The sequence below is a fragment of the Tenrec ecaudatus genome, chromosome 4 (assembly GCF_050624435.1).
Source record: "Tenrec ecaudatus isolate mTenEca1 chromosome 4, mTenEca1.hap1, whole genome shotgun sequence".
In the NCBI taxonomy this organism is placed as follows: domain Eukaryota; kingdom Metazoa; phylum Chordata; class Mammalia; order Afrosoricida; family Tenrecidae; genus Tenrec; species Tenrec ecaudatus.
This window is the reverse complement of record NC_134533.1, coordinates 65177483-65196084: the sequence shown is the minus strand read 5'-3', so window position 1 is coordinate 65196084 and position 18602 is coordinate 65177483. Positions and strand designations below refer to the sequence as shown.

The 18602-nt window shown below is 38.2% G+C and overlaps 1 protein-coding gene across 1 annotated transcript; it reads left to right on the top strand.

The window, feature by feature from the left end:
• The first annotated feature begins 15781 nt into the window (after positions 1 to 15781).
• Positions 15782 to 16747, top strand: LOC142446752 (olfactory receptor 56B34-like). Its single transcript, XM_075548492.1, has one exon. The coding sequence runs from the start codon at positions 15782 to 15784 to the stop codon at positions 16745 to 16747; it is 966 nt and encodes a 321-aa protein (XP_075404607.1).
• Positions 16748 to 18602: the final 1855 nt, after the last annotated feature.

The window sequence follows — 18602 nt, the reverse complement described above, 5'->3', positions numbered from 1 at the left end:
GACAGTGTAAGATATGACAAAATAATAATGATCTATAATTTATCAACCGTCCATGAGGGAGGGCAACGTGGGGAGTTAGGGGAGGAAAATGAAGAGCTGATGCCAGGGGCTTACATGGAAAGCAAAACTTTTGAGAATGATGAGGCGAATTAATTTACAAATGTGGTTTAGACAATTGATGTATGTATTGCTTATGATAAGAGTTGTATGAGCCCTGAATAAAATGATTTGTAAAATGCCTAACAAAATATGGGAAGATAACAAGTACATTATTCCTGATGCAGTCAGAAAAAACAACATTTTGGGGTACTGGGTATAAAAGAAAATATTGTGGACCATGGTCTAAAATGACCTCAGAGTTTTTAGATGACTCCATATTCGAGAGCAACCACTTCAAAGACACTATTGAAAGGGAAGCAACATCAGAGGACATGAGCTCATCCAACCTGGGTGCTGAATCCTGGGCATCACAGTCGAACTACATAAACCTAGTCCATGATATAAAACCAACTAGCTGCTGTTGCGTCAACTTCCGCTCATGGCAACCTAATGGGAGTCAGAGTAGAACTAAACTGCATAGCATTTTCAGTGACTTTTTTGCTAGAAGTACATTACTAAGCCATCCTTCTGAGATGCCTCTGGGTGAACTCGAACTTCTGACTCACAGCCAAACCCGATTGACCATTTGTACCATCCAGGAATTCAATGATTTGCAACCAAAAACCATCCCTCATTGCCATCGAGTTGACTGCAGCTCACGGCATCCCTGTGTAGTGTTTCTGAGGTTGTAATTCTCAACCTCTATGGTGCTTCTGAGGGTTCAAATTGTAAGTAGACAATGACTGTTGGAAATTTACCTAAGAGTAAAAATGACAACTTTCTTCCAAAAGAAATGATTTCCTCATTCTTTTCCAACACTGGCCTCTGGTTCAGACTGAAGAAATACTCCAATAAGATGAGGCTGGAAAGAGACATTCACAATGAAGTCTTTAATTTTACAGAATTTCTCACTGTTCCACACCAAAGGAGCTGAGTAGTAACAGCATTCACTGCAACTATTATTTTCTAGATAAGCTAGTCTAATCCACATTTAAGGTTATTCATATATTCTATTTTTAATTACTATTTATATTTTATTGTTTCTATTTTTTTTTTTATTGACCAGCAATTTTTATTAGCTAACTATGCAAACAGCAAATTGGTGATAAATAAATGACAGCGATAGTCACCTGATTAAAATAGAGATGCCTTTTTTTTCATTTTCATGTATTAAGTACAAAAACTGAAAGATGTGGCTTAAGGCAAAGGATGTCAGATATGTAGTAAGGAAAAAATGCTGTTAGGTGCTGTGAAGTCGCTTCCTACACAGAGCGGCCGTGTGTATTCCGGAACGATCAAATCTCTGCTCAGCTCCTTTTCGTCCTCACAGCCATTTGCAGGCCTGCGTCCATTGATGCAGCCACCATGTCAACACATCTCATTCAGAGCCTTCCTGGCCTTCCCTTCCCTCCTGCTTCACCAAATCCGATGTCCTTCTCCAGGGACTGGCCTCTCCTGACAATGTGTCTGAAGCCTGTCAGAGGAAGTCTTGCCAGTCTTGCCTCCAAGGAGTAGGCTTTTTCCAACATGGATAGGTTTGTCCTTTTAGCCGCCCATGGTGATTTCAGTATTCTTCTCCAGCAGCATAATTCAAAGGCATGGATTCTGCAAAGGTCTCCCTTATGCAGTGTCCTCTTTCACATGCAGATGAAGCGATGGAGACTACTGTGACCGGTGTCAGGCACACCTTAGCCCTCACAGTAGCACATTTGCTTTTCATAAGATCTTGTGCAGCGGATTTACCTAATGCCATATATCTTTTGATCTCTTGACTGCTGCTTCCAGTAACAGTGATTGCGGATCCAAGTAGGACAGAATCCTTGACAACTTCAACCTTTTCTCCATTTATCGGGATGTTACCCATCGGTACAGTTGTGAGGATTTGGGTCTTCCTTACAATGAGTTGTAATCCACACTGAAGGCGACAATCCTTGATATTCTTTAGCAGTGGCTTCAAATCCTCCTCATTTTCAGGAAGCAAGTTTGTATTATTTGCATGGCAGAGTTTTTTAATAAGCCTGCCTCCGATGCTTCTTCATATACCCCAGCTTCTCTGATTATAATTAGGTCAGCACCCAGATTGAACAGGTATAGTGGGAGGTTAAAACCCAGATGCACACCCTTCCTGACTTTAAACCATGTACCGTTCCCTGGTTCTGTTCATACAACTGCCTCTTGGTCCATGCACACGTTCCAAATTAGCATAGTGAAGTGTTCTGGAACTCTCATTCTCCTCAAGGGTATATATGGTTTGCTATGGTCCGCAGAGTGGAGGTCTTTGCAGAGTCAATGAAACAGGAGTAAACACCCTTCTGGTTTTCCCTGATCCATCTGGAATCAACAATATCCATCTCTTTTTTACGCCCTCTTCTGAATCCGGCCTGAACTTCCGGCAGCTCCTGTCAAGGCACTGCTGCAACTATTGTTGGATGGTCTTAAGCAACATTTTATTTTGTGTCATATCAGTGATATCATTTTGTAGTTTGAGCATTCTGTTCAGTCGCCTCTCTTTAGAATGGACACAAATATGGGTCTCTTCCTGTCACTTACCCAGGTAGGTTATTGTTTCTATTTCTTATGTCTTTTCCTCAGTCAGCAAAGTATTTCATTCGTTTTTTCAAAGAATTACATTTTATTTTAGCTTAACTTCTACTTTGAGTTCCATTGATTTATAATGCTATTTTTTAAAACTTCAATTTCACATACCTGTTTTATTTCTATTTCCTAGTTTCTAAAATGATATGTTCAGTGTACTTTCCATTTTTGATCTATCAATTCATTGCTGAGTAAAATATATACAAACATTACCAAAATGTATAGGGTGTTAAAATTTTTATTAATACTAATAGTGGTGATTCAGTTAAGAGTACCTCTTCTACCCAAACCAACCACTAACATGGAGTCACTGCTCTCATGGCATCCATGTAAGACAGGGTAGAACTGTCCCTGTGGATTTCTGATACTAAAACTCTTTCCAGTAGTAGAAAGCCCCATCTTTCTCCCATGGAGTGACTGGTGATTTCAAACTGCTGGCCTTTCAGTTAACAGCCTGACATGTAACCACTACACCACCAGGGTTTCTTCATCAACCCCAGTGTGTTATTCTGGGTACTTTAGAGAAACAAATCCACAGAAACTCATATGTATAAGAGAGGATTTCATATAAAGGGTAAGTGCACAATGAGAAAACATCCCAACCCAATGTTGCCCAAGCCCACAAGTCCAACATTAGCCCATATGTCTGACACCAATCCACAAAGTCCTCCTCCATCTCACAAAATACACGCAGTGATGTTGACTGCAGGAGGAAAGCTGAATCAGCGAGTATGTAAGCATCTCAGCACAGGCAGGGGCCTCCGCAGAGCTGCTCCAGGACCCAGGGCTCCATGAGGATAGGTCCATGGGCTTCTCCTCAGGGATATCTTGCAAGAGGTAAGCCTTGCAAGCTGAAGCAGGGAACTGGATAAGGTAGCTGCACCCTGGTCTGACCATCACAAAGCAAGAGACCCAAGAACTAGAAAGGCAAGGCTCACCAAGCCATTTATCTCTCTGCCCTTCAATTAACCCATGTGTTTGTCGGCCGTGGTGGCACAATAAACCTTAACTGTCTAACCAAGGATCATATAATTTACTAAAGTAATAAATTGTGTTGGTTTACCCACTTAATGTTGATTTTAAATTTTGTTTTACAATATCAAGATGTTTTGTTCCTAAGTGAATTTAAATAAATGTCTTTGTGTGTGTGTGTGTGAAAATTTACCAACTCAAGTTTTAGGCATCTTATGTGAGGAAAAAATGGGAACGTACTCTCTGTTTTATCTTTATGAGCTATTCCTTTCTGCCATGTGCAAAACTTGCCATTATATTTTGCTTTAATATATTGAATACTATCCCATTATTTTCATTTGCCAAATGTATCTCTTCCCATCCACTTATTTCTACCCTCTTTGGCATTTTAATTTGAGTCTGTGTCTTGAAAACAATATCAATTGGGTGTTTATGTTTCATTCAGTACAAGGAATTTCCACTTTACAATGGGAGATTCAATCCATTCAGATTAACAATAATTTTTGCTTGGTTTGCCCTGCTAACTTATATTTCACAGTTTATTGACATGTAATTCATATATTATTCAATCCAAGGATATAAATTTATGAGGAATGCCACCCAAAAAACAAAATTCTTTTTCAAAGTTATGTACTTTTTTTTTTTTACAAAGCAACATTATCACATTCCAAGCACTCTCCATTAAACTTAATACATTTGTCAAATCTGTGATTCCATTCTTGGAAATATTTTTCAAACTCATCTGTTTGGATGCCTAACAACACTTCCTTCCTTGGTTTCTTCACTTCTTCTACATAGGCAAATCCCTATTCTTCCATGTCCCTCTTCATTTACAGAAACAAAAAGAAGTTGCACGGTGCAAGGTTAGGTCAGTAAGGTGCATGCGGCAAGAGAGACATGCTGATTTTTGCCAAAAACTGGCCCACTGAGATGGCTGCATGACCATGGCGCATTGTCAAGGCAGCAAAACCAGCCCCTCGATGTGCCCCAAATAAGGCCTTGTTCTTACACACAGTTGCACAATCTTTTTAGAGCATCAAAATAGAAAGTTTGATAAACTGTCTGACCTGGTGGAAGGGACTCCAAATGCACTACCTCCTTCACATCAATGTGCTTTACACAATTGATGCATTTATGGATTCTGAGAAGAGTTGTAAGAGATCCCAATAAAATTATTAAAATAAATAACAACAACCAATGAGCAGCGGTTTTGGGGGTACCCCCTCATATTAAAAAGAGTCATGCAAACATCAACACAATCAATAGCAGAACAATTCCTGCTTTCCTGTACTTATTCACTGCTACTAGCTCCCCATTTACCACCAATTTCTACTGCTTGGACCCTCGGAATCTATTACTTTAGTTACGGTCTCTACAGATTTACATATCCTGCATTTCATATGAAGTAAATCAAATCAAGAAAAAAAATCAAATTCCAACAAATAAAAGAGAAAACCTCAATCTAAAAGAAAGCAAAAAAATAATATAAATCAGAACAAATTAAGAAGGGGTTAAAATGGGGAAACAGATGATGAGATGTTAAATTTACACCTAGTTCATTTGTAGGGGGAGGACGATGGGACTCTCCACTCCCTCACAGAGTTGCTGTCTTTGAAAGCCACAGGGGTTCTTTTACCCTGTCCTGTAGGATCATTAGAGACTGAACGGACATGGAAATATGTATTTTTCTTTTTTGCATTAATCTACGTTACAGTGAATTCTATCTGAGGACAATACTATTCATATCGCTAGACAAGGTCTAAGGGTGCTCACAAGAGCCTTAGTTCATGTTGAGACTCTATAAAAGGAGGTTAGTTATATTATCTCTAAAATGTGGAGCAGTTAGATTACACTTAACCACAAGCCCTAACCTAAGAAAAATCCATTCGTATGATCTTATGATGTGAACCTTGTCAATACTTAATCTACTGAAGTGATTACTAAAGATATGGGCACTATAGCAGTGTGTTATTCTGGGTAGACTAGACAAACACATTCATAAACACACGGTTATGTGTATAGGAGATCACATTATATACAAGAGCAATTGAAATATGAGGAAACATCCAGCCTAATCCCGATCAAGTCCATAAGTGCAATATTAGCCCAAATGTCCAATACCAAACTATAAAGTCCTCCGCAGACTTATGCAAAACATTCAATGACACTGAATGCAGGAAGATCACAGGCCAGTGGGTGGGAAATCTTGTGGATCCAGTGGCATTGCAAGCATCTCAGAGCTGTCAGCAGTCCTTCAGCTCTGAGGCTCTGACTGCCATCAGCCTGTCTCCATGTTACTTGTCAGCAAGCTTGCTTCACAGGGAGTGAGCAAAGAGACAGTGTGTGTGTGTCCCGCCACCAAGGAGGAAATAAAGGAATTCCCAGAATGCTCAGGAAAGGGCCATGTCCACACAAAGGCCTCATTGGCTATGCCCTGATTGACAGGCTAGACTCCACCCCTACATTCTTAATCCTCAAACTGATACCAGATTATGTAACTAACAAGCAGAGTGTGGAGAAGGAATAAGATGGTGCCTGACTAGCCAAAAGAATAGAATCTAGGGTCTTAAAATTCTGTCTCAGAATAAGCAGACATCAAAGGGAGGTGTCAGCTAAGTCCACAGGGAAGAAGCACACCAGCCAAGGACTGTAAATACCAAAAGCCAAGATCAGAGGCTTGGATTAGAGCTTAAATTCCAGAAGTGCTTACTTTTATTACATTTTCTTGTGCTATTTTTTTCCTGCTCTTGATGTGTGCTGAAATTATCCCTTTCACATGTCTCTGCATTCCAATGAAAGGTAACCCATGGAATATGTAAATTAATGGACAGTACTATTAATATTAAATGCAAGTAAAAATGCTGACCATAATTCAAAAATATTTGCAGTGATACAAAAACAAGCAGATGTCACAAATTGAAGTGCGATTCAGAAAAGGACATAGTGAACATCAGATGGATCTTGGTTGAAAGCAGACAATACTAGTTGTTAGGCTAGACTCTCTAAAGAAACAATATCAGTGAAACATATATAAATAGTTTTATATCAATAAAGTGATGCACACAGTTGCAGACGTTGTTAATTCCGGTCTGATTCAAGTTGTGGGTCAGATGTTAAGTAGAGGGATTTCCTGCCTTGTGGAACTGCCAAGGTTGATGATCAAGGATGTAGGCATACAAGCAGGTAGCATATTTACCACAGCCTGATGGGGACAGAGTAGGTGAAGCCAATGTCTGCAAGTAAGGCTCATGGCTGAAGACTCCAATGAATTGAAGGTTGGCAGGAAACATGGCAGACCACTAACAGCTCCCAGGGTCATCGGCCAACAAGGTGGGTCAATGATCCAGATGGGAGATCTGAGCAACAAGAAGGGGAAAGAGGGAGCCCTTCCGCAGAGTTTGTTTAAGTAGGAGTAGTCCACAGCTCCAAGGAAACTGTTGTTCTTATGTACCATAGAGTCAGTTCTCACTCATAGAGACCAAGTGAACAACAGAACGAAACACCACCCGGTCCTTCGCTAGCTTTGCAATTGTTCTTCTGTTTGAGCCCATTGTTGCAGCTACTAAGCCAATCCACCTTGTCCCGGGTCTTCCTATTTTTTGGTGCCCATCGACTTTACTCAGCATGATGCCCTTCTTCACAGATCAGTCTCTGCTAACAACACATCTAACGTACATGAAACAAAGCCTCACCATCCTTGCTTCTAAGAAGCCTTCTGGCTAAGGTTCTTCTAAGACAGGGTGTATTGTTCAGTTGTTCAGGTGGTCACTCTGAGTTGGCCCTGACTCAATGGCACCTAACAAACAACAACAATCATCTTTGTACACATGGGCTTGGCTGCTAGAAAAGATCCCATCATGGAGTTGATTGCATTAGGTTAGAAAACCTGAAGTTGCAATCCTAGCTCAGTCAATTGGACACAGAACCTAATTATCACAACCAGAAAGATAATCATCAGTGTTTCATTAACTGTGCAAAGTCGTTGTGAATAATAATTATGAATAACAATCCAATTCATGGAAATTCTAAGACACTTAATTGTGTTTATGCAGCAACAGTATAGAACGAGAGGCAATTGTTCACCCAGGACAAGGAGATGCTGCAAGGTTTAAACTAAAAAAAGGTGTGGGTTAGGGTTTTAACCTTTCACAGTAGTTGTCAAATCAGTGTGCTGAGCAAGTAATCCAAGAACCTGGAGTAGAGGAAGTATGAGGCGGCAGGACCCGAGGAACATACACTAACAACCTGTGAACTGCAGATGATGAAACTGTGCTTGCTGAAAGTAGAGAGAACTTAAAGCACTGATGGATGAAGATCAACGATTACAACTTCAGGATTAACTACACCTCAATGTAAAGAAAACAGAAATCCTCCAATATGGGCCAAAATGAAAGGAAAAAGATGTTACAAGAGTTTTATCTTACTTAGGTCTGCAATCCATGTCGCATAAGTAGTATAAAAAAATTTGATACACTGGGAAAATCTGATGAAAATGAACCTCTTTAAAGTTTCCCTTTAAGGCCAAAGGTGTACCTGACCCCAAAATGGCTGCCATCAGTCAAGTCTGATGTACAGTGATACTACAGAACAGGGTAAAACTGCATCTGTGGGTTTTCAAGTCTGTAACTCTTTACAGGAACAGAAAGTTTCACCTTCCCCCCTGAAGGCTGGTGGATTGAAACTGCTGACCTTATGGTTAACGGACCAACTCATCACCACGCTGTCACCAGAGGTCCTACACCTGACCATGAGCTATGAACCCTTCAATAGCCTCATAAGCATGTGAGAGCTAACAAATGCATAAGGAAGACTGAAGGAGAATTGATACATTTGAACTATGTTGGCGAGGAATATTGAACATATCATGGCATGCCAGAAGAACAAGCAAATCTGTCATGGAATAAGTACAACCAGAATGCTCCTTAGGTGTGAGATGCCATTACTTGAGTTGTGTATGTTGGGTAATACATGCAACACTCTCAGAGAAAGCAGTCTCTGGAGAACACTATGCATGGTAAAGTAAAAACAGTGAAAAATACAAAGGGAAGAACTTTGAACAAAAATAGATTGACATGGTGGCTGCAACAATGGCACTTAAAATAACAATGATTCTGAGACTGATACAGGACCAGGGAGTACTTTGTTCTTTTTATAATGTATGTCAATAAGGACTCAAGGACCCCTACATCCAAGGCAGCTTATTTGCCTTCTACTATAATTCCTTATCTGTGTTTTTATGTTTGCTTAATAGGTCATTTTGGGGGCGTGGGGGTTTCTTCAATTGACTTTTACTGAAATGATTCCATTCATACAGCTCCCCAAACTCCCTATTTTGTTAATGAGGAAGTTTTATTAGATCTGTTTCACAGGTTATTGTATTCCAATTTATGAACAAATTGAAGTTTTTATTTCTTCATAATTCTGACCAAATTATCTATCTACTTAGGCTTTCCTTCTTTTGAATTCCAACCGCAAGAAATCATTTTGTGTGCCCCTGTGTTTCCCATCGAAAGTGCAACATTGCCATTTCTCCACGTAGGAGGTTCAATCTAGGCTTGTGTCTGTGAGTCACTTATAATGAATCGAACATGTCAGAATTCTAGGCCAGAAAATCTATAACATAGACACCTGCTTCTCTAGACTGCTATTTGAATACTTGCTCCAGGGTGTTGCCTCTGACTCCAGCTATCATCCTGTGAAGAGCCACATGAAGAGTTCATGCATTCGTACTTTAGTTGACAGTCCTAGGTGAACTCAGCCTTAGAATCATGACAGCCCAAGAGCCATCCATGTGACAGATGACATATTCAAGTTAATCCAGCCCATAGTCATTTGACCAGCCCCAACTAGTTGAGTATCACAGGCTACGATCACACATAACATAGAACAGAAGAATATCATTCACACTGTGTCCTTTAATAATTAATGTCCCAAAGATTTTTTTTAAAAATAGCAAAAATTTTATTACAACATGATTATGGTACATATTACATGGAACTAGAACACTAGCATTTACTGCTTAAAGAATACTGAGATATTTACTATCTCAGTGGGAAATGATCAAGGGTAAGGTTGCTTAGAGAAGAGGTATACTCTAGCCCAGGTGGCAATGAAGCATGGTAGTAGGGCAGGAGGAAGGTCAAGGGAGATGGAGGAAAGAGCTAGAAGTCAAAGGGCATTCATGGAGGTCTAGACAACGACATGTACATGCAAATATATATAGGAGGTTGGGGAAATAGATCTTTGTGTCTATATTTATAGGTCAAGTATTAAGGTGGCAGAAGGACCTTGGGCCTCTACTCAAACTCTCCCTCTATGCATGAATACCTTCTTTTATTAAATTGGAACTCTATGATGCTCACTCTCCCGACACAACAGCTGGAGCCAACATGGGTGAACAAGTAAATGTGGTGAAGAAAGCTGATGGTGCCCGGCTATCAAAAGAGATAGTGACTGGGGTCTTAAAGGCTTGAAGATAAACAAGCGGCCATCTAGCTCAGAAGCAACAAAGTCCACATGGAAGAACACACCAGCCTGTGTGATCGAGTGGTCCCAAAGGGATCAGTTACCAGGCATCAAAGAACAAAAAATCATATCATTGACTGCACACCTCCATGATAGGATCGCTGAAGACAAATGGGTGCATAAGCGAATGTGGTGAAGAATGCTGATGGTGCCCAGCTATCAAAAGAGATAGTGTCTGGGGTCTTAAAGGCTTGAAGGTGAACAAGCGGCCATCTCGCTCAGAAACAAATAAGCCCACATGGAAGAAGCACACCGGCCAGTGCGATCACGAGGTGCCCAAGGGACCAGATATAAGGCATCATGCAAAAAAAAAAAAAGATATAAGTGTGTGTATTTATGTGTATTTATGTGTATATGTATATATGTATGTGTATATATATATTATATTAAATGAAGGGGGAAGTGCAGAGTGGAGACCCAAGGCCCAAGTGTCAGCCAATGGAGATCCCCTCACAGAGGGGCTTAGGAGAGGAGATGGGTTAATTAGGGTGTGAGGTAGTATCGATGAAGAACACAGCTTTCCCCCAGATCCTGGATGCTTCCTCCCCCCAACTACCATGATCCGAATTCTACCTTGCAGGGTTGGATAGGACAGAGGCTGTACACTGGTACATAGGAGGGTTGGAGATACAGGGAATCCAGGGTGGATGATACCTCCAGGACCAAGGGCGTGAGGGACGATGCTGGGAGAGTGGAGGGTGAGTGGGTTGGAAAGGGGGAACTGATTACAAGGAGCCACATGTGACCTCTTCCCTGGGAGAGGGACAGCAGAGAAGGGGGGAAGGGAGACCCCGAATAGGGCAAGATATGACAAAATAACGAGGTATAAATTACCAAGGGCATATGAGGGAGGGGGGAAAAGGGAGGGAGGGGGGGAAAAAAAAAAAAAAAGGAGGACCTGATGCGGGGGGCTTGGGTGAAGAGCAAATGCCTTGGGAGTGATTGGGACGGGGGGTGTGTGGGTGTGCTTTGTACAATTGATGTGTGTATGTGTATGGATTGTGGTAAGAGTTGTTGGAGTCCCTAATAAAATGTAAAAGAAGAAAAAAAAATGTAAAAAAAAAAATAAATTAAAAAAAAAAAAAAGAATACATCAAAATATATTGCTATAAAATCATAAACTTTTATTAAACAAAATATCAAATTGTGAAAAAAAAAATAATAATAATTTGTAGAAAGTTTAGCATTTTTAAAATATGTATTAATCATGATTATCATTTGTCTATTACTATATATATTTTAGTCTTTTTCATATAGATTTGAGAACTACTTTACTACAGTGATTATGATTGTTCTATAAATATATATCTACAGGAATCTACTTTTGCTTTATAATTGTTTTCATTTATTTTCTAATGTGAAAAAATTGAACCTATATATAAAAATAATTTCCTTATTGCTCCTTAGTATTTTATTTTATCCATTTAAAAGGCTACATTTAAAAGTTAATTTTTATCAAGATTGTAAAACTATCTTCCATCTTAAATTATTTGTTACACCAATGTGAATTTATAATCTATGGTGATTGTGTCAGGATGATTATACACTTTTCTCTGCTGTGTGAATTTGCAACCCTTTTATCAAATACCCTACACATTCCACTTCTGTTTTTATTTGGATTATGTAGATTTCAATTCTTGTTTAGAATTAAAATTTTTATAATAAAAAAAAAAAAGAATACTGAGATAAATTCTATGATAGGGATAATCCTGGGAAAGTAAAGATGCATTTGAATTGAGAAAATTTAATACTCTTCCTTAAAATTATGGATATTGTTTGGTAGAAAAGGATGCATTAAGCACAAGTAGCCTGGAAAGCAAACTTAACCATCTAATGAGCATCCTGGAGTCGAGTGGAATAGATCTAATCCCAAAAATTATAGGAATAATTCAAAAGAATAACATAATATAAAGGTCATTAGACTTTGGAGAATACTGGAATCACCTGGGGAGGGACTAGACGGCAGTACAACAGAACCAGGCCATCTGAGGGATCTGATATATACAAGAGCCCAGACTTCAGACTTCAGGATATATACTAAAGCCACCAGTCTGGTCCAAACAACAAAACACTGAGCACGAGTCTAGGAGAATGGAAGAGAGCGCAGTGCTAGCCAGAGTTCTTCTTCACAGTGTGTCTGAGAGAAGTAAGTACCTCTGACCTGCTTCCTGAGAGGTCAGAGGACAGATATGATCCCATTCCTGGAATTCTGTCCTGGCCTCTGAATTGGCTTATTGCCTTATCTTTGGCTCCCTTCTTTGGCTTTTCCTCTCTGATTGCATATATTCAGGGCATTCCTTCTCCCAATCTTTTCACCTTTGTAGGGAATAAGAGATGTGAAAGAAGAGAAAAGATGTAGCCTCTGAATTCTAGCATGATCACACTTGAAAAAAAAAATTGGGCTTTCCAATCAGAAAACTTTGCAAATAAGACAACATAGCCAACAAAATTATTCACAAAACCACAAAAACTGCATTTCATAGCAGTATGCAAGAGACTCCCAGTAAAAGCTCTTTGAATAAATGATGGGCCCCGCATCTAGAATAATAAATTGTAGATCCAACTTGCTCAGAATTAAAGAGGAATTTTCAGCATCACTGGTTTCCAATTTGGCAGAAATGAAAAAGGACTTAGGGCAGTGGAAGTTAATAACTTGTAAGATGAAATAGTGAGAGAAAAGTAAATGTAAGATATAAAAGAAGCATTAATTATCAAATAGCGAGATCAGAGTGAAAAGTATATGATATAAATATATATATTTAAATATAAAATCACTGGTATTAACTAACCTTTAAAAACAGAAAACACCTTCATTACATATTCCAAAGATATATAACTTGCACACAAAAATCCTTAAAATGAATTTGACGTGAATTCTCATTAAATGTATTGCACATATTAAATGTTCAGTCTTATGGAATCATAGTGATCTTGTATTCATCTGTAATTTCTAACCATTTAAATGAGACATAAAGAAACATGACTCATTTATTTGTAAGCACGTTATGCTCTACCTAGAAAATCACAATAGAGTAACTATAAAAACATTTTAAGAATTGTGAAAAGTTTAGCAAGTGAATGATAGATTGGGAAAAAATAACAAAAGAAATACAACTGCGTTGAGTTGTTGTTGTTAGGTGCCCTCCAGTTGGCTCCTTGTCATAGAAACCACATGTACAGAGCAAACAAACACTGCCCGGTCCTGCAACAGCCTCACAATTGTCCTTATGTTTGAGATCATCAGTGCATCCTTGGAGCCACTGTTTCAATCTAGCTTGCCAAAGACCTTCCTCTTTCTTTCTGCCCCTCTACCTGACCGAGCATGATGTCCTTCTCCAGGGTCTGCTCTCTCCTAACAACATGTCCAAAGTACCCGAGACAAAGTCTCCCTATCCTTACATCTAAGGAGCACTTTGACTGTACTTATCTGAAGATATATATATATATATATATATATATATATATATATATATATATATATAATTTATATTATATGTAGCATGAAAAACAAAGAAGGGAAGGTTATATATATATATGTTATATATATGTTATATATATATGTTATATAGCCATAGGATACCATCTAATTCTATCACTCAAAATGAAGATTGCCAAAATATGTTGGGAAATTCATATGCACTATAATAAACAAAAGGACAGAATCAAAAATTCTATTTTCATGACATTTCAATTTTTAAAAAAAGAAAGGAAAAATAAGACAAGAGAAATACTTAAAACTAAATGCTTTAAAGTGGTAAGTATTATTTTTGGTTGGTGCTATTTTAATTTACAGTCACTGTTTTAATACTTTTGTCTTCTACGTTTAAGAGTTTCATGGGTATACACTTCTTATAATTAATAAATATCATGGTGAGAGGAGTTGAGGGATGGAGCTTCAATATTACACTTAATGCTACTAATTGAAGCTATTGTAAAGATTTGGGAAAGAAAATATTAATGTCTATGCATTTAAAAACCAATATGAATATCACCAACATATTATTCATAGATACTTGTAACAAATAAATTCACAGATATACAAAGATTTCTTAGTAATATTGCTCTATTACGCATTTTAATTAAATTATCTGAACAATGCCAACAATGATCAAAATCAATGATGCAAGACCAAGCGGGATCAAGTGGCAAAGGGTCAAGAGGGAGCCATAAAATTAAGAAAAATATATCTGTACATGATAAATGCCTCCCATATTCCCAATCAACATCATACAAAATTCCAAAAGTGTGGAAGTTTGTTGATTATTTCATTATTTGTATAACGTAAGTATAAATTGATTATTTAAAAACATAACTTCAAATATAACTTTACCATTACTTTCAAAATTAGAAGATGAAAAAATAGCATATCTGTAGGATATTGGCGACAATTTACACTGCCCAACTATTTTTTTTCTTGGTGTCTGGTTTGTAGGCCAGTTCCTGGGGTTTGGGGGCACTGAGTCAGAAAAAAATATGGGATAAACCTCATCATGTCTAGTTTTTGTTTTTTTAAACACTGGAATATACACATTGTATTTTTTCCTCTATCATAAAATTATACAGTGGAACACCATTACTCAATCACATTCTAGTTTCTTATATCCAATGTTTTACTATCTTTCCAGTTATTAGGCTATACTAATTTATTATCCTTATTTTAAATATGAGAAGAATTCTGACCCTCTAATTACAAAATAAGCCCAAAAAAATAGAAAATTTTGAAAAATAATTAGGCATTATGGGACTTCCGAGGAAAGTTGTATACGAACCCTTGGTGGCTAGTTGGTTACTCAATGAGCTGCCAAACACAATGTCAGTCAGGGCTTTGAACCCACCAATCACTATACAACCTTTAAAAGATTTAAAAGCCTGGGAACCCACCGAGGTAGTTCTCTGTCTTTGTAGGGTCCCTATGAGTTAGAATTAATTAGATGGCAGTGGTTTCCTCTTGTTGGTATGGGAATATGTGCAATCTATACAGAGACTACACGTTTGACACTGCAAAGCCAGAACACAGCTTGAGGAGAGTGGAAAGGAGAAAACAAAATTAAAAGGATGCTTATGGGTAAAATGTGAGAGCAATCAATCGTGTGGAAATGCAAGCTTTCATAATAATTTGAACAAATATTTTGAAGATCTAAATTTTTCTACAACTTGCATAGGAAACATTTCAGAACACATTTTAATAAATAGAAGTCAATAGATAATTCATGTTATGTTCTTTTTGTAGATCCCCAAGATTAGAAACGACATACCCAATTTCTCATTTTACCTTCTGAAAATTAAGTTCTTCATAATGGATATGATATATCCCTACTTGATGTCCATTTCTCAACATATTAAAAACTCTACTCTTAAATATATATAGTAATTTTTTATTTAATTCTAGTGTAATATTCAGCTTACCACCTATTTTAGCCTTCCTTTTCCTTAACCTGAACTCTTCCAGGCAATTGAAGGGAGCTGAAAGATAATTACATCTAAAATGACCATTACATGTGTGTGCATGTCTTCATCGGAGCTAACTAAAGTATTATTTTTATTTTTCTTTAACTCATAGGGAGATGCTGAGAGAAAGACATCTCTCAATATGGATACCACCATGGACACAGCCAATAGCTCAAGCTTTCAAATATCTGAGTTCATCCTGTTGGGATTCCCAGGCATTCATGAATGGCAACACTGGCTCTCCCCACCACTGGCTCTGCTCTACCTCTTAGCTCTAGGCGCCAATGTCCTCATCTTGATCACTATTCACCTGGAGCCAGCCCTGCACCAGCCCATGTATCAATTCCTTAGTGTCTTGGCTGTAGTGGACATTGGCCTATCCACCACCATCTTGCCCAAAATCCTGGCCATCTTCTGGTTAGAGGCCAAGTCCATCGGCCTCCCTGAATGCTTCACTCAGATTTATGCCATTCATATTTTTGTATTCATGGAGTCAGGAATCTTACTCTGTATGGCTGTGGATAGATATGTAGCCATTTGTTATCCTCTTCAATACCCTTCCATAGTCACTGACACTTTTGTGGTCAAAGCTACACTCTTCATGGTGCTCAGGAATGGTCTGTTGACCATCCCAGTGCCTGTACTGGCTGCCCAGAGACACTACTGCTCTAGGAACGAGATTGAGCACTGTTTGTGCTCTAACTTAGGAGTCACCAGTTTGGCCTGTGATGACATAACCATTAACAGGTTCTACCAACTAGCCTTGGCTTGGGTTGTGTGTGGGAGTGACATGTGTCTGGTGTTTGTTTCCTATACTTTGATTCTTCGCTCAGTCCTGAGATTGAACTCTGCTGAAGCAACATCAAAGGTCCTAAGTGCCTGCAGCTCCCACCTCATCCTCATCCTCTTTTTCTATACAGCCATTGTTGTATTAAATGTCACCCACCTGGCAGGGAGAAAGTTTCCCCTCATTCCCGTTCTCCTCAATGTGCTCCACAATGTCATACCCCCAGCCCTCAACCCCATGGTGTATGCCCTTAGGACCCAGGAACTCAGAGTGGGTCTCCAGAAGGTACTTAGATTGGGTATTCATGTCTCCAGGAAGTGATTTGATATTAAATGATATAATATTTGATATACTATTGCACAAAAGATCACACATTGTATAGCCCAATGTCTTAGGTTGGAATTCCACGTCACCTGATTGCTGGAAACGTTGATTCAAATTAACCACTTTATCTTACATAGCATAAACTCTGTGCAAGGCACTACTTTAAGCATTTTACAACTACTAGCTCATTTTATCCACATGAAAACCTTTCCAATTAAGTACTTTTAGATGTTACATTTTAGAGATAAAGTCAAATAGAAAGTTGAGTTATCATTCTCCCCATCCCTGCCTTTAACCTACTATTCAACCTAAATACTAAAAATTAAGGAGTACTATCTTATAATGTGAAAGTATATATCTTTCATTTTTTTCTTATCTCTCCCCCTCACCTTAGTTAAATGTGTCTAACTTTTAGTTAATTATTCAAATTTCCCTTTTCTCCCACCTACGGTAACTCATGCTTCTTTCTGTGAAAAATCCTTTTCCTGACTTTTCATAATAGTTGTTTCATACAAGATTTGTCTTTTAGTGATTGAATTATTTCAATTCAATTTTCTGCAGGTTCACCATGGAAATTAAATCCGTTACCTATTCTTGCGTTAACTTGCATTAGAACCCTAAGAAGAATATCCCAACCACTGTATCTTTCGTAATTAATCCCACTTGAATTTATCCAATAAATTACATATCTTAATGAGTTCTATGATTCACTAGAAATAAAAGGAGGTCAAAACGTTCTAAAGGGGAACATAAGGTTAATTTTATATATTTAGAAAGCAGAACAATGGAATGTTAGGAAATTGTTTTTATTATTTCCATGTCAAAATACAGATTATCACAGGTGAAATTTTGGATCCTGTAAGATTTTCTGGTGATGTGAGGAAACCTCCACACATATCACAATGACTTTCTGTAGATTTGGAGAAGAAAAGCCTGCCTTGGGCCAGTAAACTTAGAAATTAATGTCTAAGCATGTAAGGCCCTAAAAGCAAAGGAATTGAGTTAATGTCCCTTTCGCAGGCTATTGGTAAAAAAAAAAAGGATTTTATTACATTTGGGGAAAGATAATCCATAGCTTGTTTGACACATGTGCTTTACCTATTTTTAGCAGTGATTCCACATACACAATAAAAGCATCATGGAAAACAATAATGCCCTAATAGATGGGGAGAATATTCCTGGCTCTTTCTCCATATGGGGTTGGGACTAAATCACTGGAACAAGTTAAACTAAAAGGTGAAACAAGTAGAGTTCACTAAAATTCAGCTCATGGTGATGCCACATGTGCAAGGGTACAACAATGTTCCTTCAGTTTTCAATGACTATGTTTTCTGGAAATCAATTAGCAGGTCTTTCTTCCACGTTGCTCCTGAGTGGACTCTGAGCTCCAAACGTTTCAGGTCTTGAAAGCTACTGAAAGCTACACTTCATAAGTTCCATTCGTCCTTTGGATCAATTGTTTCTTTGAATCTTTGGTTTTATTGGCTCTTCTTTGCCCCAGTTGAAAAGATTGTTAGTTGTATCTTAGATGCCACTCACAAGTTTTAAGGCTCCAGTCACTACTCACCAAAGTAGGTTGAAATTTTCTTTAAGTGGAAACTTGAAGACTGAGTTCACCTTCATGATGCTTTCAACATTATTCAAATTTCCAGCAGAAAAGAAAGAAAATTTTGTCCATAGAATCTTCCAGAATTGCAGCTCAAGTCTTAGATCTTTCCTTCAGTTATTTCAGCTTATATTATTTCAGAATACAATGCATATATATTATTCAAGTTCAATTTGGCACAACCCATAACCTAAAAATCCTTTTCTATGATAAAGGCTGTTGGTTCCAAGAATTTGCTAAAGAATT